Source organism: Frieseomelitta varia, unplaced genomic scaffold (assembly GCF_011392965.1).
Source record: "Frieseomelitta varia isolate USP_RPSP 00005682 unplaced genomic scaffold, Fvar_1.2 scaffold_487, whole genome shotgun sequence".
In the NCBI taxonomy this organism is placed as follows: Eukaryota; Metazoa; Arthropoda; class Insecta; order Hymenoptera; family Apidae; genus Frieseomelitta; species Frieseomelitta varia.
The window spans coordinates 32,625-57,058 of record NW_025110242.1 but is presented as its reverse complement, the minus strand read 5'-3'; the positions used below and the strand labels follow the sequence as shown (position 1 = coordinate 57,058).

Below are 24,434 nucleotides of genomic sequence, written 5' to 3'. Positions count from 1 at the left end.
GCCGCTTTATTTATAACTTCGTTGAAATTCGACTCGGCAATTCGACTCGAGCGTGTACATCTTGAATCTTTAATGGGAAGACAAGCGACAGGGAAAAGGACACCGTGCGCGCGCGCCCGCATCCGTTTGCGAAAATTTCTCGTGAATTTTTACGAGCTTTCCTTTAAAGGGACGAAGTCTCTTACTCCGCAGCGGCGTAACAGCAACGGAAACGAATGGAACTAGCGATGGGGCCAAGTCTGCCGAGAGTAAGTTCAAATTCAACATCGAATTTTCGAACGCTCCGGGGCGAACGTGCCTCGACAAAAGCAAACTTCCACGCTCTACGTACTATCGTCTAGTTTGTAACTATCGGGACACTTTTGTCAGGACACTCACGAAGCGTCAAAGCGATCGCAATAGATGCAAGTTGCCTCACTGTCCCTTAACAGGACTCGGAGAAGAAAAAAAGAATCTTTGATCCATTGAAGGAAATGTTGTTCGACTGAGAGTGAAACGTTCCAGATGTAATACCCATAAGTAATCAATTTTCGTTAAAGACAAGTTTTTCTCTGTTAGCTACTTTTGGCGAAGAATTTACAATTTTCTTATCGTCCTAATTGTTGGAAAAATGGCGGATTTTATACTTCCTGAGAGCCATATTTGTAACTGCATACTTTTCATGCGCGATTTGGTATAACGATAGAAATAATGAGGAAAATTTGTCGACAGCGTTGACTGAGGGGATTTACTGCTGATGATTGTAACCTGTTTGAAGTGAACGACCAGTTAAATTTGATAACGTTTTAAAATCTCTAGCGGAGTCTGATCCAAGGTTAAGTGTACAAGAATTATCAAGAAGCCTTGGGTCCAACTGTACAAAGGCATCTACGTGAAATCAGCAAGATACAAGGAATATATTCCATACCAAGGAAGATCTTCGACGAACAGTTTTGCACTTCACTTGTTCACCAGATTGCGTACGGATCTAGGATCGTCAGAGATCTTCTACGACAACCTAAAACGTTCCAAACAATAGCTATCTCCAAGCCAACTTTATCCCAGGGAAAGAACAAGTTTATCGTATGTTTGGTGAGATAATAGTGGTATAGTTGGCACTTCGAGTTATTGAAACCTGGAGAAACAGTTTTAGTCATCTTTTTCGAAATAACAATACTCCAACAAATGCAAAAACAAATTGAATATTTATGGATATCCCTAATATCACTGTTCTCTGGCGGAGAGTGTTTAAATACTTTGCTTTCCAAAATGAAGAAAAATTAATATAATCCCGTAATCCCGTAACAGTGGCTGTCTCATTAGCGGAACGTTGCGAACAGGGTGGCATTAAAGTCGCGAACATCGCGGCACTGGCTAAGCACTAAACGTAAACTTTTAAAGTGGTCGTAATCTCGATTATCACTGCGTTGTTGAAATAATCTTCGGCAGAATCTTTCGACTTCCTCGCGAACGATCGAACGAAACGACGTTGACCGTGATTCAAAGACCGCTGGTTATTGGAAAAGAATCTTCACCGGGAGGCGAGAAACTTTTACGAAAAAAAAAAAAAAAAAAAGGAAAATGTTCAACCGTTTGGCCGAGAGATTTTCAAATCGTTTTATCTTCGACGGTATCGTTTGTATTGTTATATACATCGTTTGTATTGTATTATATATTTTTTTTTTTATCTTTCCTTATCCTCTTCTGCGTTTCTCTCCTTACCGCGTTAAACGCAACTCCCGACTAACCATCGAGACCCGAGAATTTTTAAATACCCTCCTCGCGTGGAAATGTTAAGCAGGAAGCTTTTAATTGCTAAAAACTTCAAACTTATTTACCCATTTTCTCTTTTTTTTTTTTTTTTGTTTTTTTTTGGAGAACCGTAGCAACGAGGATTAAGCAGGGGCTTTGGACGAGATTTCTCTCTGTACCGAAAGCCAAAAAAGCATCGAGTCGAGGGAAGAGAGAGAGAGAGAGAGAGAGAGGAAAAAAACAGTAAAATATAAAGCTGCCTCGGAGTCTTGGAATAAATGGAGGGAGGGAGAGAGCATCCTCATTATCTCATGACGGACCGTTTTCTTCCTTCCCTCGGTTCCATTCATCGATTCGCTTCGCGCTTAAAACGTTCAACCGATGAATGAAAGAATCGCACGCACAAAAGAAAGAATCACCGAGCCAAAAAAAAAAAAAAAGAAAGAAAGAAAGAAAGAAAAAAGAAGAGAGAAAAAACGAAAAAGAAAAGTCAGCTTTGTTTTACCTCCGGCAATTAAATACCCGCAGTGAAACTTCGACAGCTTTTGTACCTCGAATTTTTATTGCTCGCCTATCAACGTTTTCAACGAACGTGTCTGTTACCCGATGCCAGCCAGGGTCTCTTTTCGCCCGGTGATATTGTACGTCCGGCAAAGCGGTTCGGATTTAAAGAGGCGAATTATTCTCGCCGATTTATCCGGCATCGAATCCATCGCGGATTCAAAGGGGAGCGGACTGAGAAACAAAGCTAACGAAACGAGCAGTCGTCGAAGACTCGTCTTCGACGATCGACTTTGCGCGAGGAACAAAACGTGAAATTGATTCGTTCAACGAAAGGAACCAGATCATTCTGTTAATGACGCGTCTAACGTCGTACGATTGCAAAGCTTTCCCAGTTATTCGATCAGAGCGATCCAAGCGATGTTTTCGTAGCCCGTTTTACAAAATTAATCGAAACGAACGCTTGCGAAATTTTGCGTGATGTTAAACTGTAAATAGGGAAGTTGAATTGACGACCGGAAGGGTTGTCTTTCAGGCTGTCCGTGGCGACGTTTTCAACGTCCGTGAGAAAGGATCCACTGGTCGCTGGAGCCACTCCGGCTTGATATTTCCGTCGCGAAACAGCCACGGTGAATATTACCGTTTTTTAAAACTGGGTCCTTTCTTCTTTCTCGGGCTCGTTCAATTTCATTCGTTGCTTCCTTGACGGAGACTCCTTTGACGCGGTTCGGGGGAAAATATTTTCTTTTCAGCGGCTATTTCGTTGGAAACTTGCAGCGCCGAACCGTCGGAGACTCGGACCGATGATTCAATTCGTCCTCGCGATCCGCGAATTCTCGAGCTCTCGTTAATGTTTTCTCACGGAATTATTTTCTCGCCACTCTTCCATCTGTTTCTTTGCCCCCTGCACCCCTACATTTCTCGATTCACGGACCGCAGACGCAGAGGTTCTCTCTCGGCCGACTTACGTGCACGACGCCACGAGCAAAAAGCGCGAGTCGCACTCCGACTCCCATGAATATGTAACGAGCGTCAGCCAAGCGCGATATTTCCCTCCTTTCGACGGTGAAATTTCGCCGTATGCCGCGCCGAGCACGATTTGACCGTGGAACGCCGGTCGCCGCTGGGAACGTCGCCGATGGAAAGTTGCGGTGTTTCACGGTCGCTTTTAGAACCGATTGTACCGAGCCCCGCTCGGTACATTAGGCTTTCGATATTTTGCTATCGGATCAACCCGGGGGGAATGGATTTGCCAGAACAGTCTCGCGAGACGTGAGAGAGGAGTTTAACCTCTTGCGCTTAAACGACGTACCACGCACGTCGAGAATTTTTTGTTTCAAAATTGTAACATTTTCTCAGTTTTAAGTATATATTTAAGTAAAACAAAATAGGCAAAACAAATGATAAATTTATTAATTCTCAATAATTTCTATCCAGTGATATCTTACCGACGAGTTCAAAAAAAAGAAAGAAAGGAACGAATTATTGTGTACGTTTTTGGTCACTCGTTATGGTCCGCAATCAGTTGCCAGCGCAAAAGGTTAACCACTTGACGTGCCACGCACGTCGAGAATATTTTGTCTCAAAATTGCAATATTATTCTCAGTTTTAGGTATATTTAAGTATAATAAGTAATATTTATAATATAGTATAAATATTTATATTATAATCTTATAAATAAGCATAATAAATAATATTATAATATAAAAACATGGTTAAATTATTAAATATTAAATAATTAGTATAGTGGTATTATAATATAATAATATTATAGTACAGTTAATAATATATCAAGTATAAAAAATAAGTATATCTAGGCAAAACAAATAAGAAATTTATTACTTCTCAATAATTTCTCAATTGAAAAAGAAAGTTAATCGACTAATTGTTGTGTGTACAATTTGGTCACTCGTTATGGTCCGCAATCAGTTGGCAGAGCAAGTGGTTAACCATACGTTAACCGTACGTTCTGAAGCGTAAACTATTTTATATTGGCGTGCGCCTGTCCCCCCTCCCCTCTCTCTCTCTCTCTCTCTCTCTTTCTCTGTGATTTTCGCGCCTGGAAACGTCACGAGCGACAGCCTAATCTCGAGGTTACAATTTATTGTCAAACATTTGCAACTGAAAAGAACGATCCTGAAAAGAAGACTGAGATGGAGTGAACGCGTAAACGTGTATCACGTTGCAGACGTATTTCTTTTTTTATAGCGCGAACTATTTTAACAAATAACAAACTCTGTGATTTTCACGTCCAGTCGCCTTCCCCGAGATTGCAATTCGAAACATTTACAACTGGAAAAGATCCCGAAGGATTGAAACGCAGCGTATCGCTCCGTTGTACTCTTGCATACGAATTTCTTTTTTTTTTTCTTCTTCTTTCTTTATACAAAATGCGTCTGTGTAAATTACCGAGGTTCATTCAGCGCCAAGGGCGTGTCTTTGCTTCTCTCTGTTTCTCAGCGATTAAAATTTCGTTGCGGGTTCGCCTTGCAGGTTCGCCGCGCGGATTTTCAAAGGGAAACGCTCGGAAAAGGGACTGGGCGATGAGAGGAATGGAGGAGGAGGAGGAGGAGGAGGAGGAGGAGGAGGAGGAGAAGGCAGCCCAGCGTCCTGCAATTTTTCTTCTTTGATACAGGAATCATCCGCGCTTCGCGCGGCATGATATCCCCTGAGGAAGAATGGAGGAGCGTTCTTGCGCTGCGAAGAACTGGTTTAATTAAACTTATAACTATTATCCGCAAAGTCGAGCTTAGCCCGTGCTATTATCGGGGGCCCGCAATAGAGTGACGCGAGCGAAGCGGAGCGGAGAGCGTCAAGGGATATAAGACGAAACGGCGGTGCTTCTCCTTCCGACGATAATATCGGCGAAAGAATTATAATGAACAAAAAGGATGAAATCGCCGGGCGGCGATATTATTTTCCCCGGCGCGCGTCACGCCGTATTCTTGCCACACGCAGATCGACGAAAAATGTCACGTTTAAATCGCGAGGAGAGGAGAGAAAGATAGGAAGAAGGCAAACAAGCAGAAGGGAAAGACGAGGAGGAAGAAACACAATGAAACGTCTGCCGGGCGTTATTAAAATTTCCAGAACGCGTTTAACGAGATCTCTCGTGGTTACCGGCGAGTAGCGCTGCATAGTTCAACATTTGCGTAGCCGTAACAAGCTGGTTATAAAAATAAATTACTCCCAGCCTCTTTCTTGCCGATTCTGGCAAAATTCCCCGTAAAGAGGCAGGCGAAAATAAAAAAAAAAAAGCAAATACAGACGCGGTTTTCGGCGATCTCGAAATTGTAGGGAACTTTTCTCGTTGAACTATCCCGGTGATATGGCGCTGTGATAGGCTGGAGCGAGTTATGGCTGGGTTCACACGCCGAGCTGGGTACACACGAGGGGCTTTGTAACGAGGGCCGGTATGAATAGTCAGTGATTGGACTAATCATTATCCTTCATTAGGCGTGCCATGATCAACTCTTGTCCCCGGGACATCTGCAACGGCTGTGAATTATTCCGCGGAGCAATTACAATTCCCAAGGAGGATGAGCGTGAATCAAACTGTTATTAGGAACGTTGGGTCTCCGAAGGTTAGTCAGCCGCCCCGCGAATTCGATACTTCCCACGCAGCCCCGAGGAACGTTACATCGTTCTCAAACGATTGTATTCCCTCTCTATCTCTCTCTCTCTCTCTCTCTCTCTCTCTCTCCTTTCGCCTGCAACGAAAACCTCGAGAAACTTCCACACGTTGCAAAAGTTTGAACTTTGAGCTACGAACCGTAGTTCCCGAACGCGAGTCCGCATAATCAACGCGAAAGCGACTCTCGTTGAGCTCGCAACTTTTTCAGGAACGCTGAAAATTTTGATACGAAGTGTCGATAAGAAATTTTTTTAAACGCGAGATCTGAAATTTCATATTGAATTCGAAGTCTCAGATTCAGTTGCTCGAATCTTCCAACGCTCTGCTTTGACATCGTCCACCTCTCTAACAGGGAAACGTAGTTTAATTGTGTTGAGAGGGTGAAAGATAACCCTCAGAGTCAGGGGTGCGTCAAATATCTCAATTTTGGAAATGATCGAAGATACCATTTTTGTGTAAATTGATAAAACTAGTGTATTTTAATTTTATGTGTGTCACCATTAAATGTGAAGAAAACCATTTGTTGAAACAACGTGTTGTAAAAAAACCTATATTTTTATAAATTTCTCCAAGTAAAAGATTAATAAACTTTTTGATTGGAATTGATTATTTTTAAGCCTTTCTCCTTGGAGAATCGTGCAAAGCAGGGTGTGTACCAGAATTGTTCTCCGCTCGTAAATACGTTGCAAAGAACCAAAAAAGAACCAAAAAAAAAAAAAAAAATATGCGAGAGAAAGTGAAAGGTCGATAGAATCGACTTGGCCGATTAACCGTATTTACTTCGATCTCCTCGCTATGCATGTAATATATATCCTTGGCTCGACCCACAGATCATTTCCAACAACAGCGACATCCGTCACCGATGCCGTCAGCGGCACTCGGGTCGTTCCTACGTCCCTACGTTCACCGCGACGATACGTCACACCTTTATCTACCCTGTTGAATATCGATCAAGTCCATCGTCGGTGCCTCTGTGGCCTCGCTGTTTCTTCCTCTCTTCCCTCCCCTCCCCTTTTCATCTGTCGCCCCCGTTGGCGAATAACTTTATTCCCTCCAAGTGAGGCGCCAAGGCTCAGGGATCGTCGCTCGATCGGCATCGAACAACTTCTAATAACGTTATCGAAAGTTCACGGTTAGGACCGAGGAGGGAACGAGGCAAAGAGAGAGAGAGAGAGAGAGAGAGCAGGGGAGAGGGGGCAGTTTTCTAGAGGAGGAAACGCCAATGAAAAGGCGTCTCTCCGGTCTCCATTGAATAGTTGGCGCACGCATAGTCGATCCGGTTACACGTTTGAAAGGGAAGTAATCACTTATCGGAGGGAGAAGAGGGGAAAGGGAGGGGGTGAGTGGGTGGTAGGGAGCGGCACGGCATGCGCTTGAAAAGAGTGGTCTGCCATACACACGGTGGGAAGGCAAAGGAAGTCGCTACCTGGCTCGATGCTCTTCTCTTCCGGATGCTGCGAGCCCCGAAGCCACAGCCTCGAACGAACGAACGAACGAACGAACGAACGAGGCACAGGAAATCGACGATCTTTGCGATACCATGCTGACTGGCTGGCAGCACGCGGTCCTTCAATCGTCCCACCCGTGAAAAATCACCCTTTTCACTCGATTCCCATCCCTTCCTGCTTTCTTCCCGCTTTCTTCGAGGCCTCCTCCGCCCGCTTTATGCCCGATATCAATAAACATCAGACGAGTCGATAGGATGAACGAGCCGAATGACGTTCCCAACGTACACTTTGACTACTTACGCTGCAAGGTTGCCTTTCTATAGGGTATCGGCGGGGGAAGTTGTATGAAGTTGTATGATACGCGAGGGAAAATTCTATCCTTCCGTCGCGAACGTGTATTTTTGTGCAAGCCGATGACTCCCGCCAGGACGTTGAGGACGTTTGCGCAAACTTCGCAGAGATTTATAAATGTACTCTGTGCATTTACGGGATTTAAAATGATCTTTAATTGATCTGATTTTACTACATCGTGGAAATATCGCGCAATAATATTGTGAAATAACAAGTGAAGCAATAATGTAATCGTGGGAATTTATGAAGTAATATTCAATCGAATTTCTCGCCGATTAAAAGATTTACTTCGTTGAAACGTAAAATATATACACGAACGATAAAGTACACGACGATCTGAATTTTCGAACGAAATGGACGGGACAACATCGTGAAACAATAACTGGATCAACGAGCTGGTCGAAATGTTTAAGTTTCGCCGGCGAACCGAGCGCTACGAATGATCAGCTATATTTGGTACATTTCCGCTTCGAGCATTTAATTTACATTCGTACAGACTGAAGAAAACTTCATTCAGTATGTTTCCATGGTATTTCCTTGTGTGCATGCGAAATGAAATTCGAACTGTTGCCGCGACTCGTGAAAAAAATTCATCGCGATCAAATCGTGGAGCTCGAAACGCTTGTAATCCGCCGCTTGTAAAAAATTTTTCTACCCCGGCCGTGAATATTTATCGTATTTTGCTGTTTCGCGTCGTCTAAATGAAATTATTCGAGCGAGCCAAGCTTGATACCGTGCTCGAACTAACGCTATCCACGCCCGTGACGAAGAAATCGTGAAATCGTGCGAGAAAGGTCTGATTAAGCTTTCTGGCACGGTGTGCGCGCGGATGGCCTCGTGCTTGTTTGTTACGTTCGATCGGAATTACGGGCCAGGCTGTAAAGCTGTCCGTTCGAAACTCCGGGTAGAGCGTATAATTTTATACGCGCGACGCGTCGCTCGCGAATATAATCCTTATTTATAGTCACGTCGCCGCTCTCTGGCATACACGCTGGAGATTTTCACCGCTCGCTCGTTCGCTCACGAGAGTTCCTTACACTGTATCCCGATGATTCTGCTGATTCTCGCAAGCCAGTTCTGACAGAAAAGGCGACAACCAATGAAAACTAGCCTCTCATGCACGCGCTTACGTGCCTTGTTGGCTAATAATTCAATCTAATTCAATCTAGCTCCGTGTCGCTCGAGTTTGTGGATTATTTCACTGGCAGGACGAAAGTGGCGAAGAAATATTGATAAACACCCTGCGCACGTTTTCAGTCACGTTCATTCCGATCATGAATTATTTATCGTCCGACGGATATTCATTCTAACGGATTAGTTGGTCATTTCCTCTCCCCCCCCCCCCCCCCCCCCCCCGCCATTTTGACACGGTGTCGCCTCAACCTCCCCCTGACGATACTTTATTTAGTTTCTTTTATTAAGTTTGTTAGTTGATGTTAATAGTAATATCAGTTACTTTACGGGCAGGCGGACCTTGGACCAAATTTTGATTGATTGGATAATTTTAATTAACGAATAGTGATCTTATGACTATTTTATAATTGCGAATAGATTTTTTTCTCGATATGATGCACGCGAAAAATAAAATGAGAAGAAAAATTTTAGACTCATTAAGGAATTTTCTCATTAAAAATTTTCATATTTTTTCGATTAATAGAAATATATTTTTCTAACCAATGTATCGTTTCGCTATGAAAGTTGTTTTAACATCCTGGTAAATAATACAGGTTGCATTGAACTGAAAAATACAGTTGCATTGATAAAAAAATACGCGCGGCTCTCAAAAAATTTTTGTTGGCCCAGAAAATTGAAAATATTGAAAATCATGCTCTAGGACAATGATGGCGAACCTATGACCCGCGGGTCAGACACTGACCCACGCAAGCTTTTGACAATGACTCACGCGTTGATTTTTATAAACTTATCATCGTATATATAAAAGAATTTTAATTATTTTTCGCACCTCTCTTTTCCAAAAATGTTAAGAAAATTACAAGTGTTCGGTTAGAACTTAAACGTGAGAAATAAATGCATAATTATGTTTTATGGAGAATTTACGATTTGGTTATGTATACATATAGGTATTTTAAGTCTTAAATGTTGTATGAGTTAGTTGTGTCTAAAAAATTTTATATAGCGCTTACGATTAAAGAGATGTAATAAACACTAAAAAACACACTAGATCCCATTCTCAGAATGGGTAGCTTTGCTAGTTTTTTATATAATAAAAGAGAGAACAGACAATAAAAAATATTAAGAAATAGTATAGTATATATATATATCTAATGTATAGTGCAGGGGTGACTGGGCATGATGTCACTCCTTTTATATGAATTTTTTCACGTCGACATTTATTTTTTGCTCTTCACTTGCAAAAGTAAAAGTTGTAAAACAAAAAGGAAACGTAAACTTTTTGGAGGATTATAAAAGAGAGCCAAAAAAAAAAGAGTAGTTTTTAACCATCCTCCCCTCTCCCTTTTCAAGAGACGCCACTGACTTAGTAACCCACGAGCTAGTACTAAAGAAAAAATAATGAACAAAATTTGACCTACTTCTCTCAAAAAGGTTCGCCGTCACTGCTTTAGGAGAAAGTAACAGAATGTCAAGAATCTCATCAGTTACACGTTATAATCACCGGTATTAACAAAATGGTGCAACGATATTATATACGTGTCAGCCATTTCTCGGATATTGAATTGTACGATCGAAGACGAGAGATTGTGTAATTCAGTGCCACGATAATTAATAATAAAAGTGATTACTGCCTTGGCCCGCCCAGGATCTCGCAGGCCTCGTAAATTCGAGCAATGCAACGCTTATGAGGGGTTGTAATATAAATTGTTATTGCTGCGAATTTCGGCCGGTTGTGCATCATCGAGGGATATTTCATTATTCGTACTCGAGTCGTTCGATAACGCCTGTACTGATGAATGGGGGATTCGACTTGAGGCAGTGGAATGGCCCATTCATAGTCAGCCATACGGAATGCAGCCTCGCTGAGCGGAAGGAGCCGGAAATGCTCGTTCGAATTTGCGGTCCGTGGCTGCCGTCTATTTATCTTGGCCACGAATTACGGTCAAAATATCTCAAAAATGTGGAAATTAATTATTCGACGAGCTCATGGTACAAAGAGCAATTCCAGAGGGTGGGAAAGGGAAGATGGTCGAGTCACGCTGGCTGGAAGACAATGATGAACGACGACAGAATGTATCTCGAAGCGTCACCGACGCTCTCTCTAACGGGCATCGCAAAAATTCATTCCGACTGCGAGTCCGAAAGTATTTCTCGTTTAATCGGGCAAGTACAAAAGTAGGAATTGGCAATTCGAGATTGATTTCCTTAGAGGCGTGTTTTTATGCTAGCGCGAGAGGGAAGTATATCAAATATTGGAAATTCGTGTCTGATCGTGGCGACACGTTTCGTCGACGTGGCAAAGAAAAAAANAAAAAAAGAAAAGAGAAAGAAAAAAGAGTCCATCCAACGTTCGCTGGATCTATTCAATCCTACGTTTCCCTACGCTCCGTACTATGGTTTCCGTATCGCGTCGTTAGCGCCAATCATTAGTATTCTCCCGTCAGTATCGTGAAACTTTCCGCAGCCTCGTCCAAAATTCTACGCGTTCTAATTACAAATTAATTGGAACGCAGCCTCGTCGAGCGGCGTACGTTTCGATGAAATTTTAATCCAAACGTACGTAGCACGAGCTCGCGTGTACTCGCAGTTTTTCTACAAGGCGAACACACGGAGCAAGAAAAATTCTGCGCGGGTCGTCTGGCCAGAGACTTTGAATTATTTGGTCGCCGGAAGGGAATTCTTTCGGTTACGATCGCCGAATGAATCAGCTGGTACACGTACAGCGTGTACAGGTATTTCGAGGGGATTTTCAGCACGGCTACTCAACGAAATATCCAGTCGGCGTGGCATTCACCACGCGGTGGTTATATACGAATACGTGTACGCGCGCGCGGCACTGGCTATGTATGTGTGTACATATCATGGTAAATGCAGCTACTGCATACGCCGGAGAACACAGACCTCTTATGAAACCCATCCGTTCTTCTCTAAATATTTGGGCATTTTCATAAGGGGAGTTTCTACTAAGCCGGCGCGCCATGACAAACGCGTGCTTCTTCGGTTAACCCGCGGCTACGTACGTGACTTCCGCGAGAGCGGTCGTGTAACACGCCTATAAAGCGCAAACACCGTCGGTGTGCGCTTCCGGTTCGAGTGTGCGGTCACGAGTTGGGACACGTGCAATTTACGCTGGCCTCTCTCTCCCTATCGGCTCCGTGCCATTTCGTCGCGGCGAATTATACGAATTAAATGGAAATGAACCGATCCCTCGAAACAAAAAACAATTGCCACTCTCTCTCTCTCTCTTTCTCTATTTCTCTTTTTCTCTCTCTCTCTCTCTCTCGTTGTTTAGCCCTCCTACATCAGAATCGATGGGTGTCGTGTTTTCCGTGTTATTGCAGAAATGTTTTCGCGCCAGTTCGTACTTTCGGAAAAAGAGAGTTTTTTCTCCTCTCTCCCATCCCCTCTCTCTCTCTCCTCCCCTATTCTCACCCTCAGTGCAGTTCGTCCATCTTTTTCAGGAGTGTGCAGAGCGCACGGGGAAGCTTTGTCTCGACGCTGGTAGAAATTTAATTTGCACGCGTGCGTGCGTCCCATTTTTTCCCCCCTCTTCGTTTACTTTTTGCTTCTCGCGAAATTCATGGCATTCTGTGTTTTTTGTCGAAAGCGAAATTTTGTTGTAGATGTCTTTCGCGTACTCGGTTTTTCTTTCTTCCTCTCTGTTCTTTTTTTCTTTTTTTCTTTTTGTTTCGTTTCGGAAATTACAGCTGTGGCGAAAATTTTCCTGCAGCTGGCCGAATTCGATAAGAGTAAAGGAAATACAGTGTAATTTTGAAGTTTGTCGCTTACCGACTTTAATTGGACGTGAGATGCCATGGATCCCTGGAGCTGCTATCAACAAACCGACGACGATGACGGCAGCACATCTTGAGTCCACGTTGAGAGCCATTGCGCGATCTAGAAAAAACATGACGAGTGATTAACTAGTAAATTAATTAGACGTAGCACCATTTTTCTCCCAGTAATCTGACATTTTGCAGAAACATTCCGTCAGTTGACAGGTCAGGTTCGTCTGATTCAACGAAAAATACAAGAATATCAAGCAAGGAATGATCTACGAAACAATTGAGGTTTCAGAAGTTGATGGCCGTCTTCGGCACATTAAGTAGTATAACCCTTCGTATCTCAGACCAATATATCCATTTTCCATCCAGCGCTTTTTGATTAATTTTTTCAAAATAAACCACGTGCCAAACACAAGCATAAAAGCAACATGTTGCACAAATTTAAGATTCTCATCTACATTAAAAATAAAATTGTTTTCCCCTGATTTTAAGAGACTCGGCTCGGCGAAGAAGTTTAAATCTCAGTTTCCCCTCGTCGTTTCCGAGTCGATCCATAAAATCGGCAATTTCACAGACGAGCACAGAGGCGAGGAGATGGACTCGTTGGACGACACGAGCGCGACATTTCACGATTTCGAGGATTTTTCTGATTTCCCGAATTTAAGAGGCATCGAGCACTTGTCACGTACGCTTTGCGCTCGACCTCGAGTGAGATCGGCGCGCACTCCCGCGCGATTTATCTGGCATCAATCGCCCCGTATAAAAAACGCCTTTGATCGCCCGGAATGATTGCCAAGTATTTCGGGCAAATACGTGACCACACGGCTGCCCTCGTTCGCCTCGCTTTTTACCTCGTGATTCACTTCCTTCCTCCCAGGATTTAACGCGCAGCTTTGACATCGCTCGACACGTTTCCGCTAACTCTTTGCCGATCGCTTTCCGTCAGGCACACCACTAATTTCATCGCGAAATCTCTTAATCCAGGCATGTTCGACCCACGACTCGTATTGCACAACCAAAATTAGAATCATTGAATAAGAATTTTGTTAGTTGAATTAATTTTAATCACGAATAATCGTATCTTTCTTTAAATCTAGTGTTACGAATAATTTCCAAGATTCAACGAAATATCTTTTATTTTAGACGGTTGGCATAGTTGCTATTTCATTCTCAGTTGATACCATCAATATATTGCACGCGAACACATGCGCTGGAATTGAGTTGCGATCAGACATACAGCTCGAAGAGAAATTTATCCAACTGTCTTTATTAGACTTTAATAAACTATGTCCGCCTAAAGAAAAATATTCAACATTTCGCAAACATGTTCGTGTGCTGTTCATAATGTCCCTTTTGGGAAATATTTGTATTTGCAAAAAACAGATCGTTTTTCCCATATGAAGCATACGAAAAATAAAATATGAAGAAAAATATTCTGAAAAATATTCTTCGTACTAAAACTACACGTAGATATTAATGAACTGGTATCTAGATAACAAGCTCAGTGTTCTCGTTAAAAATTTCCATATCATTTTCAATTGATATAAATATATTTCTCTAAATCAATTAATGTATCATTTTGCTATAAAAATTGTTTAAATATCCTCGTAAATAATATAGGTCACTGATAAGAAAATGTATAAATCACGGCCTTCGATCAAATTTTTGTTGGCCAATGAGGTCCAGAAGATCTAAAAATCGTGTCTTGATCGTTCTTGAGAATTATCTTCGTTCGTCTCCGAACATCAACCGTTCCTCGCAGACAAAGTTAATTTGAATATTCGAATCATTTCTGCGATCGAATATTCATATCTCGCGATCGAATACAAACTCTAAGACGAACGGGTTGAAGGTTTTGAGGATTTGAGGTCCGAGAGATCGCAAACGGAAGTGGCTAGAATTACGGCACGGTGTAAATTTGAATATTAATTGAGCGAAAATTCCACGGAAGAGCGGAGGACTGGCCAATGGTTTAACGGTTGCGACGTTAACCTCTAAAAATAACAAATCGCATCGCGGCGATGTACTCGTGGGTGGAATCTGCTCGCTCGCGTTCACATAACGTGTTCACGGACGTAGCACGGAAACGCGTTCCGTCCGACGAGTCTGAATGGAAACGGAGGCAATTCATATTCGTAATGCGCGCCAACCGGATAGATCCGACAGCGTTTCACGCGACTTTTAATTAAGCAATGAAATTCACGATTGAAAAGCTTGGCGGAAGTGGAGATCGAGGCTCGGAGTATACTTGCAAGTAAGTCGCGCGTATTGAACGAACGCAATTGTAGAAATAGGCCGCGATCATGCGGCGTATGGAAGGTCTTTCGATCGATTAAAAATTTATCAGGACCGGGAACGGTTGAATACGAAACTGCCCACGCTCTTTCAATATTTTCCGACCTATTATTCTCCGTATTATTATATTCGTATATACTTAGATTATGTTTGCGTTGTTTCCACTTGCGTTAGTAACTCGTGTTTCTTCAACCCTTTACGGAAAGGGTTAAAGAAACGTGTAACTTTCAAGTCACGTGTATTAACATAGCGATATTCAAATAATTTAATTGTAAATTTTAAAATTTAATTTAATTTTTTAACCTTTAATTTATTTTAATTTTCTTAATTTTTAACTTTTTAATTTAATTTAATATTAAATAATTTAATTCTTTAGCCACGAGATGGTGTATACATCAAGATAAATGATTTTGCCAGTTGTCTTCAGAAGCTAAAGGAACCATCTTGTGCAATTGTCATTATTTTCTTCTTCTATGAATGTTTGTTAAACCAAAAAAAGCGTACTTAATAGCTTTACTCTTGCTTTGTACATCAATAATATCTTATTTGTTTGCATTTCAACCATCATTTTGTTACTATTTTCATCACACTTTCAAGTCACAATAAACTATATAATGGTGGGGTTCAGTGAATTTGCGATAACGTTTATGTTTTCTTTGCTTTTTAGTTTTGTACGTCAGAGGCCTAAAATATGAGTACGAAAATAAAGAAGCAATGAGAATAAGAAGCATTAGCGGTGACAAATGTTAAACTTTCCACCGGAAAGTCTTTCTTCGAAAGACTGCAATTTTAGAGATTTCGAAATATTTTTGAATCTATTTGTCTGTTGGGAAATTAGTTTCAAACGTTACAATCGCGCGTGCAAAAAGGGTATTCATGCAGGAGACGCGTTACAGTTTCCATTGTTGATGATTGAAAGCCAGTCGAAAACAAGTTCCACGCCCTCATCGAAAGTTAAATGAACCAACTTCGTCAAAATTTTATTTTCCTCGGGAAAATCCTGCGTTCCTACGTCCCGATGAAAGCTGTAACGCAATATGTGCTCGAACATTTAGTAAAAAAAAAAACCACTTTAGTTTGAAACGCGCCGGACTTCTCGATTTATTGCGATTTATTTCCGAATTTATTTGCGATTACCAACTTAGTCACTTACCAGTAAAATTTTGTAAAATACAAAACGAGTATAGAGTGACTTTGTTATAATAATTCGTAGTTTTGACGTATTTATTACTACTATTACTTACTTTCTATTATTAATTAATGTTAAAAGTCATAATTTTAAAATAAAATTCTAATATTATATAAATAAATTTATAATTTATCCCACAAATTTTTTATACAATAAAATTCATTAAATATCATTACATATAAATTAAATTTATTTAAAAAAAAAATTCGACAAACATTTATTACTACAAGTTAAAATTAAAATAAGGTACAAGGAAAGAGAAGAAAAAGGAAGGAACGCTGCGCGAGCATGATTGAAGCGGGACAGAAGAAACTCCCTAGAATAGATCCAAGGAAATCCGCCATTGGCTAAACATAACCTATAAATGTAAATATATGCATGTTGATACTAATATCAGACGTTTCGAGTATAAACTACAAATAGATTGTGGCAGAAAGTAATCGCCAATCATTCACGTTTCCAGATCTATTCTGCCCAGATTTCCAGAACGAATCCCTTTCGGGAACAGAAGGAGCTATTTATTTAGGTGAAAAGTTGGCCGTTCGCGGCGGCGGGAAATACGGACGAATTGATTGAGCCCGTTGCGAAAGAAGGTCAAGCTGAAGAAAGCTCGACAGGGGTGCGATTTTTATCGGAGACGCCACCCTTGGCCGCCCTTTTGCCTCGTTGAAAATCTGTGTCAACCTTCATTAAAGTCGCCTCGGTTCCGTCGAGGGGGAGCGGTTGGCATCTGTAATGATCCGCGGACCGGTGAAATTCATTCAATTGACACTCTCGAGTCGCTCGCTTCCTCTTGGCTCGTTGCAACGGCCCTCCGGCCGCGTTAAATACGTCGACTGACTGTCTCCGCCTTATCGCAACGATGGCACCGGCTATTTGTTCTCGAATGGTTAGATTCTCGCTCGCGTCTGTTGTCGACGATGGCTGAATTTGAATGGTGTATTCGTAGCGGATGACGAGACGATACAAGTATCGATGATCTTGCGTGTAATTTTGGAGGACGGCTGGATCAGAAATTTTGGAGGAAATTTAGGCGTAGATCAGAGTATACATTGGATACAGAAAGCTGATATCGAGAATTATGGAATTGAAATGAATGTTTAGAAGACTCTGCGATGGAGTTAGAAAATTGAGAGAGTCAAGCTGTCTTTGCTTGTTTCTGCTTTGTGAAGAATTTGTAATTTCTCTTCGAAGGTAGGACGATAGAGAAAAAGGGGGGGGGGGATGAGTAATAATAATTTTTGACAATAGCTGCAAGAGACGCTGCAATTGCGGCAACATTTCACGTAATTCATAATTGCTACTAGCCAAGCTGTTGAAAAACCACGTTTGAGTATCGTTTTTATAAATTTCTTTTCCCCAGTGATATAGCACGTACTACAAAAGGAGAGCGCTTTGTGTTAAATTAATTTTCTTAAATTACGACAAAAAAAAAAAAAAAAAAAAAAAAAGAAAGGAACCTTCATTCGCAGCAATCTCATACGTTTCTTTTTTTCGCCTCCGGGCGTATATCAAGTTGAAGGATTACAGTAGATTAAAATTTTATTAATTTAACATTCGCGGGTGATATTTCCAAAGGGGCCATTCGGCAATCCCGTCCTATTATCGAAACAATAAAAAAAGTTCGTTCGAACGTGGGGGGGAGGGGGAAAAAAGAATTAGCGACATTCGTTTCGATGTGCGAATCCAACGATCTATGGGAGGAAGCAGATAATTCCATCGTTCGTTGTCGATGATTAATTTCGCGAAACTCTTCAATGCTCTCTGTCTCTTGATTTATTATTGCACGCGTCACGCGAAGAAAAAAATCTCGTCGAAATTCCAGTTTCCTCGATCCCCTTTATACGCGCGTGTGTATAATATGATGAAATAATAATCCGTGCAGATAATTATTATTTCTGCTTGCGATTTTCAATAAGCTAGTGTTCGCATACATATATATATATATATATATTTTTTTTTTCAGTCAGAGTGCGCAATGCGTTTCGACGATAAGGCAACTTGGAATCGACGTCGGCAGGCAAAACGTTACACCTGGGAAATGAAAGTGAATCGAATCGTATCGAAGAAATAGATTCGAGTTAGTCGCGTTGATTTTCTTCCCTTTTCTGTTGCCCTCCACAATTCCGCTCGCTCTTAATCGCTCTCGAAATCGTCAATTTTGTTCTCTTTCACTTTAGAATCTCAGAATTTCAACGTAGCTGTCATTTGTGCGCGAGAAAAAAGTCCCCTTGTTCTCCGATTTCCGAAATTGGCAGTCGATCGTTTCGAACGTACGTTGTTCTTCGTTCTTTGCCAATTTGTACGACAGAAGAAGTTAATTAAGAAGTTAATTGCAGTATTATTACCCGGTGGAAATGTTCCATCCAGTTTTTCAGACGCAGTGTTCAAAGTGTTCGGTAATTCCTAGATTCTGTTACTGTTAAACGAACTTTAACGAGAATGAGGGAGGAGCGTTCGGTAAATTTCGATTGTAAATAAATCCCGAACGAAGACCCAGCCAAGCGCCGTTCGTTTTTAAGAGCGTGAAGCACCGATTCCGAACGCTGCGCCGTCACCAGTGACTGTGGCTGACATCAAAGAACCATTTTCATGCTCGTTCCGCGCACTGTGTACTTTGTCGCGAAAGGACAGTCGAGAAATGGCGCGCAGATGACGGGAAACTTGTGAAAATTGACGCCCCCGCCCTTCTATCACCTGCTCCTTTGCCTCTCGTTCCGGCCCTCTGTCTCTCGCGCTGCCTCGTCCGAGAAAGAAATTGCAACCCGCACGTTCATGTGACTCGAGTGACCGATTGAAACTGATAACGGAGAGATAAAGAGAGGAATTAACGAGCGACGAGTCGGCGAACAGACGCGCGGCGATTTATACGCGAGCGAAAAGTCGAGCGAAAAGTGACGGAGATAAGCTGGAAGAATCGGGTTTATGCACTGGAATTCGAAAACCACCCCTTTATTGTTTACCGCCCGAGACATCAGCGTGCAATTACGCGCGAGACCTGATCGCGGAACGTCGAACGTGGAAATTGTTATCGGAATCGTTTCTCGCAACGGCGCGACGGTCCGTGGAGAGATCGATATCGAATATTATGGATATTTTTATCGCCGGAACCAACTGCGTGCCTGCTCCGCCGTCGACGAGGCACCAACGACAAACACAGAAGGGGGGAGTGAGGTTTTCGCCTGTTTCACAGGGAACTTCCTAAAAACGTCAGTCAAGCTCTGAAATTGTCGTGAAATTTCAACCGTTTTCAATCCTTTGACAACGGTATTCGCAATATTTTCTCTCGGCGAGTCGCAGCCACTCAGAGGAGCATGTTACACGGCTCGTTTGCCCGCATTTTCCAGCCATTTTCTCCGTGCCGATCGATATTAAATCTTACATTGCGTTGCTCTCTCGCTGGAAAAAGCTGCCAGCCGCGTTTCAGCGAGCCGAAATTTATATACGATAACGCAACAGCCCGTGCGTCGTCCTGTCGTCGTGAGAGTCTTTTGTCACCTGTTTCTTCGCTGAGATCTTGTTTGCAGGATTCCTCGGGACAACAATACGGAACGAACGTTCCCCTTCAACGTTTCCCCGTACGTTTCCGAAACGTTCGCGTTCAATTCAGTCCGGCTGCATTGCTATAATTAAATTTTTTATCCGGCTCACCTTCGGCTCGCGACTGACGAATTAATTACGCAGTCGACACACGGGATACAAGTGGGTTATTAGTTTCCGGATGAAACTTTTTACGCGTTCACGTGTAAAGAAAAAAATACAGTACAATAAAATTCACATGAAACAGACGAACGAAGGATCCTGAGACTTTCTGGGACCTGCGAAATCCCTAGAAAGAATAAGAGTGCTTGAAGACTATAAATGACACTCGAAAATAAAGACGGAGGTCAATTGGATTCTATGCGAGCTATCGAACGAGCCACAAACCTCGAATTGTACAGGGTGTCCATAAAGTTTCTTTACAATTTCAAAAATTTATTACAAAGGCATTTGACGAGATATCTTCATTAGATTTGTTCCATGTACTCAGTAGTTATGAAGGTTTTTATCACATTGCATTTCAGATATCCTGTTGATGAATAAGATACTGTTAAATGACTCCTTATAAAATGGCTACTCCTCAAGAGAAGGCACAGTGTGTATCATGGTTAATTGAAACCAAATCGGATCTGCAGACTCAGCAAAACTTCAGAACTAAGTATGAAAGAGATTCACCGCCACGTCCATCGATTCGTGCATGGCACAAGAAATTTATGGGGACAGGGACAGTGTTCGATAAAGGGAGGAGTGGACGACCAAGAACGTCCGAGGAAAACATCGATCGTGTAAGAAATCGAGAACCGTCTTGATGTGCTTCGTGCAATAATGGTGCCCATATAAAGATATATTAAATAAGGTAGAGAAAACTAAAATATATACGTCTCATTCTGTAATAATTTCCACTTATCTGTCCTTTCATTTGCCTTTGTAATAAATTTTTGAAATTGTAAAAAGACTTTATGGACACCCTGTATAATTGCATTGTATTTCATTCTTTACAACTGTTCGATTGAAAATGACTGTGACTCGAAGACACAAAGAATTTCGCAGAATCCGAGTGACAGAGGATTGGGTTCAGACGAAACGCAAGTTCTCAAAAGTATTCGCGATACTTGCGAAAATCAATTGTATCGTGCACGACTCTGGGGAAGCGGAGGTAGGAAAATTCTTCCTCCTTCGATTTATCCGCTGTATCCGCGGCGATACGAAAGGGAATAAAAGAGAAATAACCGAGATAACAACAGCCCCGGCGAGCAATGCACTGCCTAATTTACTTTTCACCTATAAAAATTAAGCTCCGAAGGAGATTGCAAAGAGAGGGCGGGTGGGAAAACGGACGAAGCGAGGAAATATCCCGGCCATGGGAACTCCCGGTTAAAAACAGGTGGCCGATGCGCATACGACCATAAAGTCGACTTTTCTTTTTACGCGGTGGAGAGAGAGAGAGAGAGAGAGAGAGAGAGCTCACCCAGCGTGAGATACTCGGCATTGGATGGAGGCTCGCGATTCGAGCAAGCGTTCGCTGGAAACGGCCAACACAGCAACCCCCTCTCGATTCCAACCACCCTCTCCCCCACCTTCCACCCACCTGGCCGTCGCTATACTTCGCAGAAATTGAATTGAATATCGGGCTGCAGGTTCATCGAGCAGTCTTCATCGGAATTTCAAGTCCTTCCCCCGCCCTCCTGCTCTACCACGTTTCCTGGATTATGAATACCAACGATTTTGCGGCGCGGCCGCGAAATCAGGGGGAAAAAAAAACAACGGTCGTACGATGCGAGAACGTACGGACGGGCGAGCCGATTAGAAAAGTGGCGGGCAAAGAATTTCTAGAGGCTGCCGTTTTCTCGCGAGAGTTGTTGCAACGCTGGAAATTGGAATTAGCGATGTCAGCGGGCACGAAGACGACGGAACCAGGCTGGGGGATAAGGGGGGGGGGGGGAAATTAGAATGTTCCAATTAGCCGGTGCGCAACGCGTCGGGAACTAGCCTTTAACAAGGATGGAAAATAATTGGAATAAGAGAGCTCGCCGGCTTTGTACGAATTTCCCGGGAATCGAGCGTGTTCCGCGAACAATTTTCTTTTTTCATTCGCGTCGGGGATGGAACTGTTTGGCTTGTTGCTGATCGTGAGTCGCAACCTCTGTAAACTCGAGGACTAATTGTTGGGAAATAACTTTAATTATAATAAATTTCTTTTATTATAATTAAAATAATAAAAATTAAATTACTATAATTGAGATAATTTTAATTATAGTAATAATATATAATTATAATTATAATAAAGAAATAATAACTCCGAAGTTAGTATTATGATATTATGCTATTATATTGTATAAATATTATAATATTATATCATATTATACTATTATATTGTATAAATATTATAATATTATATTATATTATTATTAACAGTTATACTATAAATTTCTCGATAAATTCGCGTCAAGTTCTGCCGAATCGACTGGACCGCTCATTCATTTCTTGATAGGCACAGTATCACCAGGCTTATATTTATAACAATTACAATTTTTGTAGAAAAAAATCAGATTATTATACTATTACATTACACGATTATATTATTGTAATACATGTTATATAATATTATACTATAATAATATATAACATGTTATATAATATTATACTATAATAATATATAACATGTTATATAATATTATACTATAATAATATATAACATGTTATATAATATTATACTATAATAATATATAACATGTTATATAATATTATACTATAATAATATATAACATGTTATATAATATTATACTATAATAATATATAACATGTTATATAATATTATACTGGTATTATACTATATTGTTATGTTGTACGATTATACTATAAATTTCTCAGAAAATTCGCGTCAAGTTCTCCCGAATCCGTGGCTTGTTCTCGTTCGTTTCTTATGATCGGCGCTCATCGATACATTATCATCAGGCTCGAGTCCTTTCGTCGACAATTTACCCGATCCTCGGCTAGCGTCCCGCTCCTTATGAGATATCGATAGGCTATAAATTTATCGATAATAGTAGCTCTAGGTGCGCCACTCACGGGCGCCAAACTAGAGCTTAATTGCAGCTGAACCCGCGGTAATTGCCGGAGTCGGAGAAGCCGTGCTCGGCAGAAACGAGTACCTCCGGTGGAGGGCGGGGGGAGGGAGAGGAACGAGACTAGGTTATTTCTCTGGAATTACGTGGATCACGATCGTTAAAGAGGCAGATGTCGAGTGTCGATGTTGTTAAAAAGGTACGAGGCGACGCGACGGCCTCGTTTCGATACGAATCACGCGACCCGGCGAAAATTCCAAGCTATCGACAGAAAGAGAGTCAGAGAGACTAGCGTCCTGGCGTCTTTCGCATCAATCTCACGGTTTCTCCTGTTTTCTTCGGCATCGTTTTTATTTCCACGTCGCTTTTATTTCGTTTGTCTCGAAAGTTTCAAACGCTCGTCATTCGAAATTTTATCGAAAGAGCGAAAAGAAAAGAAAAAAAAAAAAAAAAAAAAAANAAAAAAAGAAGAACGAACGACAGGATTACTTTAAACATCGTGCGTTATAAATGCGCCGGGAACATTTCCTTTTTTCTTTTCTATTTTTTATTCTTTGTTGATGCACGCCGGGTGTACCACGGATGTAAAACCTCTTCTACAAAAAAAAAAAAAAAAAGAAAAAAAAATGTTGTCCCTTTCAACTGAAATCTCGCACCGATCGCATCGACGATCAAACGGAATCGTTTCGCGCGATCTGTCTGTCCTTTTAATTTGCGCCCAGTATCCGGATCAGATTTGTCGGATGATGATAAGTCGCGAACAATAGACCAGCGGTTCAATAGAATTTCGTTCCTTTCTTTCTTTCTTTTTTTAAAGCTAGGAACTGTATACTCGGACCAACGGATTCGTCCATTACGTTCGACGGAGATAATAAAACGACAAAACGCGTTTGCGTATTTGCGATCGCGCAACCGCGACTCGCGGTTTGTTTAACCGTGTCGCTGCTGTGTGTCGTCATACAGCGAGAGCGAATTGCTAAACGCGAAACCGAAAATCAAGACACACACACACACACACACACACTTACCTAATTAGTTGCAGCGAACACCGCGGAACACGCGTACCCTATCGTCCTGCCATTCGCGAACCGGCGTTCGATTCGAGCCACGAGCGAAACCACTGCCGAATATTCACCACCGCCGCGCGTGTCCCGAGAAACTTCTCGAACAAACGAGACACCGTGGAGAGCTTCGCGAGAGATCGATGGGAGAGAGAGAGAGCGTGGAGTATCGCGTTCGGCGGCCTCGCCACGGACTGATTTAAATTTAGCATGGGCCAGCCTAAATACACGTCGTTGGGCAACCGTTGACTCGATAGCTCGGCGCGATTCTCCGCGCGCACATCATCACCGCCGTCAAAGTTCGTACGACTGTCTTTCGCGCGGCTATTATCGTTCTATTATCGTTCGCGTTCGTATATTCGCCTCCCATTATCGAATTAACGAGCCACGAAATTACAGAGAGGCGAGTCGCGAGATTCGATTAAAAATTCCCCTTGCTGGAGGCGCGCCAATTATGAAACTATCGCGCGGCCCAAGTGCTTTTAGATGTTAGAACGTAAAATTACCGAGTCATTGAATTATAAATTCAACGCTGGGCTTTACTCCGCGGAACTACGGATACGGGCAAGATACCTTCCCCGAGGAGCGAGGTATTAATTGGACGCCACTCATGGGTGTCTTGCGACCCGCCGTTGTATTTATTTTCGTCGGACCAACGACTTCGGCGGTAGAGGCGAGAGTTTTTAAATAACCTTTGGCT

At 42.0% G+C, this 24,434-nt stretch overlaps 1 protein-coding gene across 1 annotated transcript in view; it reads right to left on the bottom strand.

The window, feature by feature from the left end:
- The window catches only part of LOC122532993 (glutamate receptor ionotropic, kainate 2-like), a 65,497-nt gene extending 41,463 nt beyond the window's left edge, over positions 1 to 24,034 (bottom strand). Inside the window, 2 exon segments of the mRNA XM_043662262.1 lie at positions 12,589 to 12,696; positions 23,702 to 24,034. Coding sequence (XP_043518197.1) covers positions 12,589 to 12,688 — 100 coding nt within the window. The 5' untranslated portion in view covers positions 12,689 to 12,696; positions 23,702 to 24,034.
- Positions 24,035 to 24,434: the final 400 nt, after the last annotated feature.